We start from the raw sequence: 12,856 nt of genomic DNA, 5'->3' as shown, positions 1-12,856 counted from the left end.
GTATATATAATGGTTTTCTAAGAACATCAGGATAAAGGTATTATTTCATGTCCTTTTTACATCTTGAATGATCTGGACATTGTGTTTTAATGACAGGTTTGACTCATTAAGTTTATTATCTCTTTTTTCTATTTGAAAGATATTATTTGAAGATTTTCTGCAAAGCACACTGTTGTTAACCTGATCCCCAAAGTGGCTTTTTGAAAATCACTTGTATCACTATGTCAATTTTATTTTTTTAAAGATTTTATTTATTTATTTGAGAGAGAGAGTACGAGAGGGAAGAGGGTCAGAGGGAGAAGCAGACTCCCTGCTCAGCCCGATGTGGGACTCGATCCCAGGACTCCAGGATCATGACCTGAGCCGAAAGCAGTCGCTTAACCAACTGAGCCACCCAGGCGCCCTCACTGCATCAATTTTAAAGTCAGAGGGTAGTCCCATATGGTTTTCCTTTTTATCACTGTCTAATATGCCCTTGGGAAAAGGACATAAAGTGAAATAATCAGTTCCACTACCAAGAAGTATAAGGCTTAATTCAGCAGTGCAGATTTTTACTGCCAGAATTTAGAACAAGACATATTAATGAGTTTGAGATTAATAGTCAAAGGATTACACTATTTCTTAAAACTGTAAGAAAAGGATCACTATAATTTAGAATAAAAGACATTAACTAAACTTCTCAAACTGTAGCTCTTTCTCTACAGATCTTGTTAAATACCTAATATTTTAAAAAGAAATAAGAGAATGAATATGGGTACTCTCCTTCAAGGGTATAGATCCCTTGTCTTTTTAAAATTATAGTTTCTATTCATTGTTAAAAATTCACAATTTATAAGAAGTTTTAGTATTGGAAAAAAGGTATCAATATTTCAAGCTATTAAAGCTTACATTTTTTATTACAGGGACTTTAATAATAAATATTAAAAATATGTCCCAAATATATGTATTTCTATTTATTACATATAATACACTTATATATAACATAACTTTCCTATAGCACAAATATAATATTTTTTAAACAATGTACATATTTTGGCACAGACTGTGATGCTGAAAAACACTGAAAGAAATTTTTATGAGGGGAGATAGGGAATCATTTACTTATTGTGACATTTACCAATTGGAAACCATTATGGTCATTGCCTAATTAAAGAACTTATAATCTAAATGCAAGCAAAAACATTTCCCTCCTAATTTTTTCCATTGCAGTTCACTGCTTTCACTAATATTTCCCTAATATAAATGTCATTTAACTTTCTCCAATTTCAAAATACATGAGATTTCATTTATAAGCAAGGCAGGCATTTGTTTATACGGTATAATGAAAGGAAACTCCTCCCCTTAAAACACTTTTTTTTTTCCAGGTTGCAACACATCAAGGAGAGGGAATACATCACGTTAAGACATTATTGTACTACTTCTTTCAGACTTCTACCCTCAAATTATATTTAAAAATGATAAATTTCATAATCTGTAGCCTGGCACTCAATGCTTTCTGCATGTAAGTCTCATACTATTTAGATTTTATGTCTTATCCTAGCATACTTAACAGTTTACTTTTCTCACCTCCATTTACTGAAATCTTACTTATTATTCTTCTAAGCCCTAGCTTATCACAGCTTGTATTATTCGATAACTCCACATAAGCTTACAATTTTAATTTTACAACTCTCCTTTCTATATATAATAAAAAATGATACAAATTCCAAGATTATGGTATGATCATGTACTGAGATATAAATTATGGTTTATTATCCTTATATTTCCCCTTATACATTTTAAAGAGGTGACAAGCTTGTTTGTGTTTCTTTTAATTAGGGAAATTAATGTTTCAGGTTGAAAAGCAAAGTGACATATAGTAGCACTTTACTTTCCATACTCTAGGCTTATTAATGAGATTTTGCTAGAGGAGGGAAATGAGAGAGGAGTGTAGAGTGGGCAGAGAAAGAAGGAAGGCACTGCTAAAGGTCAATATTTCCCAGATTTAGTAAGGAGACAATGGTTAGAGAGCTTTGTGAATAATAGGTAACCAGGCTCTAGGACCTCTCTGGAGTCCAGTGATATTTTAGGATTCTAGGATGGTAGCTCCATGATCAAGCTGTATGCTAAGCACCAAAGAGCCAGCATTAGTAAAAACTTCTATGCAGAGACCTAGGTTCAAGTAGCCATTGTGTACTAGGACAAATCAGCAAAGTTCTAGAAGGATTTAAAATTAATGGGTCTTTTCTGAATATTTTCCTTTTTTTAGGGCTTCCTGGAACCTCCATTAAGAGGTGGGAGTAGGTAAGGAGAAGGAATATTGATATTTGACTGGGAACAGAAATACCTAAGTAAGATTAAATCTAATTTTTGAAAAAAAATGTGTATTTTACATTCAAATTTGTGAATAGGTTTTATTGCTACCTAAATATAATGTATCTTTAGATCAATCACAAGTACCATAACGAGTAACTAAATATTTGTGGATATAAATAAAATAATGTGGATTTCAAAAGAAAGCAAGAAAGAAGAAAAAAGGACAAATCAAAAATAACCAACATTGTTTAAAATATTAAGGAAAATTTATAAGAAATTACATTAAATGTAAATGTATGAATTACCCCAATAAAAAATAACTCTTGTCATAATGGATTTAAGACGAACTTTACAATGTTTTCAAAAGACAAACCTTAAATATAAGGACACAAAGAAGTAGAAAGTAAAAGGATTGAGAGAAATATACCACATCAAAAAATGTTAACCAGAGAAAAGCAGCTACAGCATTATTAACATCAAGCAAAGAGGGTCTTAAGGAAAAAGCATGCCTAGATATAAAAAGACATATTATGTAACGATAAAATTATCAGTCTATTAGAAGTATAACAATTTAGTTTGTTAACGTACTTTAGATTTTTACATCTTGAATGATCTGGACATTGTGTTTTAATGACAGGTTTAACTCATTAAGTTTATTATCTCTTTTTTCTATTTGAAAGATATTATTTGAAGATTTTCTGCAAAGCAGACTGTTGTTAACCTGATAATAAAGTTGTATATGCCCAATAACATAACTGCAAAATCCATTAAGCAAATAGTGACAAAATTAAAAGGAGAAAGTCCACAATCATACATAGAAATGTTAACAACTTTCAGTAACTGATGGAATACTCAGATCAGAAAAAAAAAAAGCAAACCCAGATTTGAACAACAAAACATAAACCTGAATAACTTGTAGAACATGTACAGAACTGTGACAAAATAAACACTCTTTTCAAAAACATTTGCCAAAATTGGTTACATGAAGCACCAGAAAGAAAATTAGTAATTTTAGAAAGATTCCAAATGATTCAAAGTATATATACTCTCACATGAGGAGAAATATGCCAGATATCACATAAATAAATAAATAAATAAACAAACCCTAGGGTTTGGAAACTTAATAATACACTCCTAAATAACTGATAGGTAAATGAAAGCACCACAGTAAAAAATATATATTTTCTGAAGAAATGAGGAGAAACAAACAAACTACATCTAAGGAAAGGAGAGATATAATAAGAATAAAAATTAGTGGAAAAGAAAAACAAATACAACCCAGAAAATAAACAAAACAGGTTTTTTTTGTTTGAAAGACTAATATAAGTCTGACCAAGAAAAACAGGAAAGGAAAAAGAAGGAGCAAATTACCAACACTGGGGAAAAGAGGACATCCCTACACATCCAATGGACATTAACTAGAAAACAAGATATTATTATGAGTATTTTAATGTAAATAATTTTTTAATTAGGAGAAATGTACAAATTCCAAGAAAAATCCAACTTAACAAAGCTGACACAAGTCACAAATTTTGAATAGTTCTAAATTTAGCAGAGAAATTGAAATTATAATTTAAAGCTTACACACTAAGAAACTGCCAACCTTGACGACTTAAATGGTGAAAACTTCTAAACATTTAAAGAAGAAATAATACCAATAATGGAGAAATTCTTTCAAGTAGAAAATAATGGTATACTTCCAAACATTTTTTATGAGGCCAGCACAACACTGAAATCAAAACCTGACAGAGATTATTACAAGAAAGGGAAATAAGACATCTAAAGGAAAAAGAAGAAACATTTCCTAGTACTTTCTGGAAGCCAGTATAGCATTGATAACAAAAGTTAATAAAAGACAATCTTTCTTTCTCACAAATATAGAGGCAAAAATTCAAAACATAGTATCAGCAAATTGAAACCTGGGATACATAAAATGATAATGCATCATGAGCTACCTGAATTCATCACAGGAGTGCTAGATTAACATTTGAAAATCCATGTAATATACCACATTAATAGAATAAAAGAGAAATATCATATGCTTATACATATATATGCAGAAAAAATTGATACAATTCAATATCCATTCAGGATTAAAAACTTTCATCAAACTAGAAATAAAATAGAACTTCCTGAATCTCAGTGTAGTGTAAAAATCTTACACTAATTACACAAAAATATCAACTATAATTGAGAAATATTTAAAGCTTTTCCTAAGGAATGGGGAGCAAAACATGGATGGCAACTTCTACTCAACAAGACCCTCAGCATTTTATGATAAGACCTTGCCAAAGCATTAAGTAAGAAAAAGGAAAGCAAGGTATAACAATTTGAAAGAAGAGAAATTGTCATTATTCACAGGTAACATAATATTGTACATCAAAACTCAAACTAATGTATAGAAATGTTACTAGGATTCATTGAATAATAATAAATAACTTTTATTTCTGAATACCAACATCAATTTAAATCAAATCCCTAGATACCAATATAGTAAAGATTTGAAACCGACTAAAATATTACTTAGAGATATAGCAGATTCATGGAGTGGAATTTTCCTCACTCCCTGGAGAGACTTCAGTTCTCCCCAAACTGATGAATGTAATTTGAATCAAAATTCCAGAAGGGTATTTATGAAAAATGATCATTTGATACTCAATTTGTTTATTAAGTGCAAAAAAATTAAGAATATTAACAATGATCTTAAAGAAGAACAGAGCTGGGTTAGTTACACTTCCAGATACCACAATTTATTACAGAGCTACAGTAATTAAGACACTCTGGTATTGGCACAAGAACAGAAAAGTTGCCTAATTGAAAGGAATAGACTTCAAAAAGTTACCCACATGCACGTGGCTTTTTTAATAAATGTACTGGATCAAGTGGACATCCAGAGGGTTAAGAATGAATTTTGATCCCTACCTCACACAATATACAAAACTCAATTCCAAATGAGTTGTAGATTTAACAAGCAGAGTAAAGCACTATTCTAGAAGAAAACATATAAAAATATCATAATGACCTTGAAGAAGATAAAGGTATTTTTATACAGATCACACCAACACACTAACACTAAAAAAAAAAAATTGAAAACTAAAATACATTAACATAAAATATTTCTGTTGATTAAAAGATCCCATTAAAGAATGGAAAGGCAAGTCATAAAGTAAAATACATTTGCAATACATTTATGCTATAAGGAATTCAAATTTATAATTTCAAAAAAAAATGATAAAGCAATAAGAAAAGACAGAACCCAAATGAAAAATGAGCTAAAAATTTGACCAGGCTTTTCATAAAAGAGGTATCTAAACGGTTTATTAACCTATGAAAAGGTCATTAAAGAAATGCAAATTAAAGCCACAATGAGGTAACACTAAACATCCATGTGAATGGGTAAGTGAAAATAAAAATTCCAAAAACAAGTAATGATGTGGAGAAACTCAAACCCTCAACACTACCATAGGAAGTACAAATTGGTACAGTTTTTTACTGTAGGGAGTAAAATGGGTACAGTTTGAGAAACTGTTTAATAATATCTACTGCAGTTGAATATATGCATAGCCTATTACCCATCTATTCTATTATCAGGTATATTCAAAGCAAAAACGAACACATATGATTACAAAAAGGTATGTATGAGAAAGTTCATAGCGGCATTATTAGGAACGGCCAAAATCTGAAAGTAAACTATTAGTCAACTACAGAATGCATAAATTCTTGTATATTTATAGAAAGGAATTGTGTATAGCAATGAAAGTAAGTTAACTGCAATTATTTGCAACAATATTGATAAATCTCACAAACATATTAGTATGAAAAAAAAAAGCCAGATGTGAAAGAATAATCTATTTTGCAATTCCAATTCTATAAAATTCATATGTGTGTGTGTGTGAGTATTCCATTTACATGAAGTTAAAAATAAGCAAAACTATTTTATGGTGTTTGACATCAGGTTAGTTGTTACCTTGGCAGGAGGAATACTTACTAGAAGAGAGCAAGAGGGAGGCTGGTGATGTTCTATTTCTTGATGTGGGTGCTACTTACATGTTGTTGTTACTTTGTGAAAATTCACTTGGCATATTTATGATTTATACACATTTCTGTATAGATGCTATACTTCAGTAAAAAGTTTACTAAAAATGTAGAGTTTTGCTTCTGGAAATGACAGAGTAACTTATATTGGACTAACTCCCCTGCCAGTAATAATTACAAATTCTGGACAAATATTTTAATAACAAACTGTTTAAAGACATGAGACAACAAACAAATGCAGGCAGAAATTGGTGATATGACCCTTGAAATAAGAAAAGTGCATATTGAAACAGCTTTTCTGCTAAGGGCCTTACCAATTTGGTGCCCTGCAGAGGAGTTATAGCCCAAGAAAAAAGTTTCATTCTTACATGGCTGAAGAGCCAGAGCTCAGAATTCAGAGTTGTCAGAGCAGCTAGAATTTTAACGAAAATCCTGAAAAAGAGGGAGCCAGAGAAGGGGAGACACAAAATTTACACACAACAGCCCCCTAAATCCTTCCCTAAATTGTAAACCGCAGGAGGAAAAACAAGAAGAAAGCCACAGCTGAAAAGCTAAAAGAGATGCAAGGAGATTTCAGCAACTTCTTGATGCACAGGACACAGAGTCTGGAGTTTAAGTCCAGTGATGTCATAGGATTTATTTTGGCCAATGTCTTGGACTTTGCCTGGAAAGTTCACATATTAGGAATGAGAACCACAAACCAGACTAAGGACTATGCCTTAGAACTATGGAAGAACACTTAATATATCCTCCATAGGTTTTAGGTGGTCCTTCAATAATTTCACTGTCTGCCAAAATAAAAACCAACCTTTTTCCAAATCCAGAGTCTCTAAAATGTATGAAACTCAATGTCCAGTATTCAATAAAAATTATTATATATATAAAACATGCAGAATGTGGTCCAGAATCAAAGGAAAAACCAGAAATATACGTAGACCCACAGAAGACTAAGATATTGGAGTTAGCAGACTTTAAAATAAATATTATAAATATATGAGAGAATTCACAGGATTATACACACACACACACACATTACATATAAGTAAATATAGATACTGCACATACATGTATGTACATTACATATATACACACATATATGTGCATGTGTAGGTATATATGTAATGCTATGGGTTTTTTCATATTTACATATGTGATCCTGTAAATTATTTAATATACACACATACACATCATATATGTATATAATATTATACACACAGGGATATAATAAAAGAAAGGGAATTTCAGGAAGGATATAGGAAGTTCTAAGAAAACCAAATGTAAATCTTAAAATGAAAAATACATTTTTGCTAAAACAATTCATAGTATGGATTTCAAGGAAATTGGACACTGTAGAAGAAAATACCAGTAACTTGAAGACAGATGAGTAAAAATAATCAAAACTGAGTAAGACAGGAAAAAAAGATTTAAAAATAAACAGAACTCAATAACCTGTAGAACAATGTTAAGAGGTCTTTATATATGTACTGCAGTCCAAGAAAGAGATAAATAAGAGAATGGGGTTGAAAATTAGAATACTGGCCAAAAATCATCCCAAATAGTTGAAGTCTTGAGAAACTGAAATCATTAAATCACATCTCTTTTATCGTACACCTCTCAAAACCATCATATTGGTTTTGTCCCAATAATTTATTTCCATTCACTTTTCTAAAGACTTGTGGTTATTAGACTGTATAAAAATATAGTAGATAGGATGTTATCTATTTTAAAAAGTGAAAAGGTAAATAATGTTACATTTTGCTAAATAAAGAATTAACATTTGAGATGTCAGAGATGAATCTGATTAAAATGGGCCTAGGAAAAGAATAAAGGATCAAAAAAGAAAACTCTTTTTCATCTGTATAGTTCAACTTGTGATGAGAATGGTGAATAAGATACCAAGCAACAAACAAATTTGTAAATGACTTCTGTCACGTTAAAAAGGAAAATACTTCACTTAAGACATTATGCAACTTTAACTGAATGACAGTAAAGAATATATAAAAATAAAAACTTAAACATCAAAATACACCTTCAAAAACAATCTCTTTATGTGTCAGGACAGTAATGAATAGTTTCTTACCAATGAGTCAAAATAAAATTATGTGAATATGTGAGACATCTTACTATCTAAAAAAGCAATCTCACTTCTCTACTGATAAATTTTAGTTATTTGAACATATGGTTCCAATCTTGCTTACACCTTTTTAAAAATGCCTAATCAATCACTCTTTGAAATATGCACTGTCCCATCATTTGGTAATGTCTAAATAATATCTGGGATAAGAGTGGGTAAAAGTAGACTAAAGTTAAAAATTGTAGAAAATATTACTTTCATATTAAAATTTTAATTTCTCATAACCTAATTTCTTTCATACATGACCAGTGAGCATGTGGCCCTTTCTACAGATGTTTTAATGCATAGAACCCTCTTATTTTGCCCCATACAGAAATACTGGTGTAAGAAGAAGCCATCTATTTCAAATACTTTACCTAATTCCTTTACTAGGGAAACCATTCAAACCCTATAATCAAGGTTGCCTGGACTTCTGTCTCAAAAAGAATTAAGAAAATATTAAAGTTAGTTATAAGATATATGAAATAATTATTATTAGAGTGTTTTTAAATATTTCCTTACATGTTTAAAATTATAAATTACAAATGTCCATGGAAATGAAGTACTTTTTTGAATCATTTGAATTTACAAATTTAAAATAGGAAACCATTAGCACAGAAAACAGAATTCCAACAATACCAGTAAATATCCATATATATTCAATAAGCTCATAGCCTCAGCTCACGGCCTTGGAGATTGAATTACCAACATATTCTATTATGCAGATGTAGAGAATAAATGAGGGATTATTATACATTTTTGATGATAACTGTTCATGCATGTTCCATCAAATATGTTAATGACCATGATTTTTGACCAAATAAGACATACTTATAAATAAATCCAATATTTACTCTCTCCATGAAAAAAAAAACCTTGAAGGAGGTCATTCTTATGAATGAATTTTTAAAGTAATTAATGTTTATTTATATGTGTCTTAACTTGACATAGAACCCTCTTATTTTGCCACATACAGAAATACTGGTGTAAGAAGAAGCCATCTATTTCAAATACTTTCACTAATTCCTTTACTGGGGAAACCATTCAAACCTTATAATCAAGGTGGCCTGGACTTCTATCTCAAAAAGAATTAAGAAAATATTAAATGCTCATCATTGATGAACAATATATCCTCAGCCAACAGTAATATCTTTAACTTTCTATTTCTAAGTGTTATTTCCTAATCTTCATTTCTTTTATGCATATGTACATATTTTTACTTATAGTCAGTCCTATACATTGTTAATAAATTATGATCACACTTTAGGTGTAAAACACCAATTTTTCCCATATGTTCAAATATTGAAAATCTATTTTATTAGAGGTTAGTTGGTAGGTAGTGACAAGACTGAATGGTGCAACATGAAACCATATTACCCATGAATGAATTTAATACTATTAATGATTAAGTAGCAGAGGAGCCATTTGGGGATGATTAAATATTAAAAGCTACAAACTTGACTAAGTCAAATTAATTGCATGAAAATCTATGATACATGTAGCTACCTAGAAAAAACTCTATTCTCATTGTTCTTCACATACACTATTCTTAATTCACTGGGGAGGAAAAAAGTAATGAAAAGTGTTGGTAGATTTAAGAGTTTCAGATATTAAGTCATCAAAACTAGTTACTACAATAGCAACTAGAATAAGTATTAGCATTAGTAACCTATAAACTTAAACTATAAGAATTAGTACAAATTGATTTACATTAGTAAACTTCATGTACTAACCCATGATCCTACATTGTGATTTAGAGAGAATGTACTTAGTAGATTCCAGTGACCCGAAAGAATAGACACTAAATGAGTCCACATAAAATTCATAATAGTGTAATTACTACAATAAAAGATGATGTTAAAGCCAATGCAAATAACAGTGGGTAAATGTTTACTCTGTGGAGAAGCTGAAAAAAATGAGTGCTGTAAAATTAGTGTTTAAATAATACCACCCAAGTATAAGAGACTGTAGCTAGTGAAAATAAAATTCTAGTCATCAGAGACATTATTTTAAAAAGGAGTGAAGGTAATTCTCTAGGCTTTCCTATGACTAAATATCCCATAAGACCTATTCTTTGCTCTAATTCTCTATTCATCAAATAGCCTTCTGATATATAATTTAGTCCTCTATTCAGCAGGGAGAATGTGATCCATGTAGACAACAGTCATTTGTTACGTTGCCAAATATATTTCCCATGATTGATAAATGACATGGCTTTTGTGCTTATAAATTTATACTTCTGCAATTTGTTTAATGTCAATCAACTCTCCATTACTTCACAAAAAAAATGTTGCTAAGCCTGGAACGTGCTGACTCCATGAAGATAAAATTATCCCATGAACACTACACAAAGAAGCAAGCAGACAACCCCCCCCTTATAATAGACACATCAAGAAAACAAATTAGATTCACAGGAACAACAAACCAATAATGCCACTTTTCAGTCTAGAAAACATTTCCAAGTTTCTTTTAAGATTCTCTGAATTGATCAAATTCTCATTTGATACTTTGGACTGTGTATAATTCAGGGTAAAATGCAAATACTGATGATGATAATAACAACAACAATAATCACATCAGTTTATATTCCTGAGAATATTTAACTTTTATAACCACCCTTAACGTAGGTATTATTTCCTGAGGAAATGAGGAAAGTGAATCACGGAGAGAAAACCTACCTGAAGTCATATGGCTCTTAAGTGAGAGAATCAAATTCTAAACCCATGTTTGTTTGACTAATGCTCATGGTCATGGTTTCAACCACTATGCTATACTTGCCATCCTCCATATTTATAAAATACTTGGCATAATGAAGATGGAAATCATAATTTCAGATATGTATAGCTACATGACCAAATTTTACTATAGCTGCTATCTCATTTTTACATAAGTTTCCAGTAGCCAAAATTAAAACATAACTGTGTTTCATTTGGGGTCGTACTATGATAAATGAATGCTATAAATATAACCTTGTTTTAGTGTATCAATTTAAAACCATCAATAGCTATGAAAACACTGATAGATGCTTGTTAACACCCATAATGGGATCTTCAAATTCTATGACATATATATCATTCAAGATAATTCAATAAAGGTCTGATAAATCTCACTGAAAACTTACTTTGCAACCTCCTTGTTGGGCTTTCTCCATGGAGCTGTCGTCGCGGCATATATGGAGAAGGGTGGGGAAGTGGTAATGAAGAAACATCATGGGTCTGAAGTTTGTACCAATGTGGCTCATCATCTAATAATGCTGTTTCTAATTCAATTAAAATCTACAAAGTCAAGAGACAAAATAACATTATATATCTACAATACAGAAACTCCCTTAAATGGTCTCATAACTTTTATAATAATGATAATTATAATAATAATGTTGTTAGGTCAAAAGCAACGTCATGTTACAAAATTGTCCATATGTTTTGACAATAACTAAATAAAAGATAAATATGCATAACTTCTTATTGACTTAATAATTTTAAATATCTAGATATTTTATAGACCTCTGACCACCCACCTACTGCTAAATTTGCCATTACATAAAAACACTACAAAAAAGAAAAAAAAAACTACAGGCCAATATCTCTGATAAACATAGATGCAAAAATTCTCAATAAAATATTAGCAAACCAAATCCAAAAATGCACTAAAAAATCATTCACCACAATCAAGTGGGATTTATTCCTGGGATGCAGGGTAGTTCAATATACACAAATCAATCAGTGTGATACATCATATCAATAAGAGAAAGGAAAAAAACCATATGATCATTTCAGTAGATGCTGAAAAGCATTTGACAAAGTACATTCATGATAAAAACCCTAAACAAAGTAGGTTTAGAGGGAACATACCTCAACATAATAAAGGCCATATATGAAAAAACCTACAGCTAACATCATATTCAAAGGTGAAAAACTGAAAACTTTTCCTGTAAGATTAGAAAAAAGACAAAGATGTCCACTCTCACCACTGTTATTCAACATAGTACTAGAAGTTCTAGCCACAGCAATCGGTCAAGAAAAAGAAATAAAAGGCATCCAAATTGGTAAGGAGAAGCAAAATTTTCACTATTTGCCGATGACATGATAATATATATAGGTAATCCTAAGGATTAACAAAAAAATACTAGAACTGATAAATTCAGTAAGGTCACAGGATACAAAATCAAAATACAGAAATCTCGTACATTTCTATACACTAATAATGAAGTAGCAGAAAGAGAAATTAAGAAAACAATCCTATTTACAATGGCACAAAAAATAAAAAAATACCTAGGAATAAACTTAACCAAGGAGGTGAAAGACCTGTACTCTGAAAACTGTAAAACACTGATGAAAGAAACTGAAGATGACACAAACAAATGGGAAGATATTCCATGCTCGTGGAATTGGAAGATTATTATTAAAACATCCA

The 12,856-nt window shown here is 30.7% G+C and overlaps 1 protein-coding gene across 33 annotated transcripts in view; it reads right to left on the bottom strand.

Moving 5' to 3' along the window:
* The window catches only part of RIMS2 (regulating synaptic membrane exocytosis 2), a 583,419-nt gene that overhangs the window by 250,194 nt on the left and 320,369 nt on the right, over nucleotides 1-12,856 (bottom strand). For all 33 annotated transcript variants that reach the window (XM_027597538.2, XM_027597289.2, XM_027597533.2 and 30 more), the window contains one exon: nucleotides 11,565-11,718. In XM_027597538.2, coding sequence (XP_027453339.1) covers nucleotides 11,565-11,718 — 154 coding nt within the window. The remainder of the gene's footprint in view (nucleotides 1-11,564; nucleotides 11,719-12,856) is intronic.

This window comes from Zalophus californianus, chromosome 4 (genome assembly GCF_009762305.2).
Source record: "Zalophus californianus isolate mZalCal1 chromosome 4, mZalCal1.pri.v2, whole genome shotgun sequence".
Taxonomy (NCBI): Eukaryota; Metazoa; Chordata; class Mammalia; order Carnivora; family Otariidae; genus Zalophus; species Zalophus californianus.
Note: the sequence above shows the minus strand (reverse complement) of the source record. Positions and strands in the feature narration are given on the sequence as shown.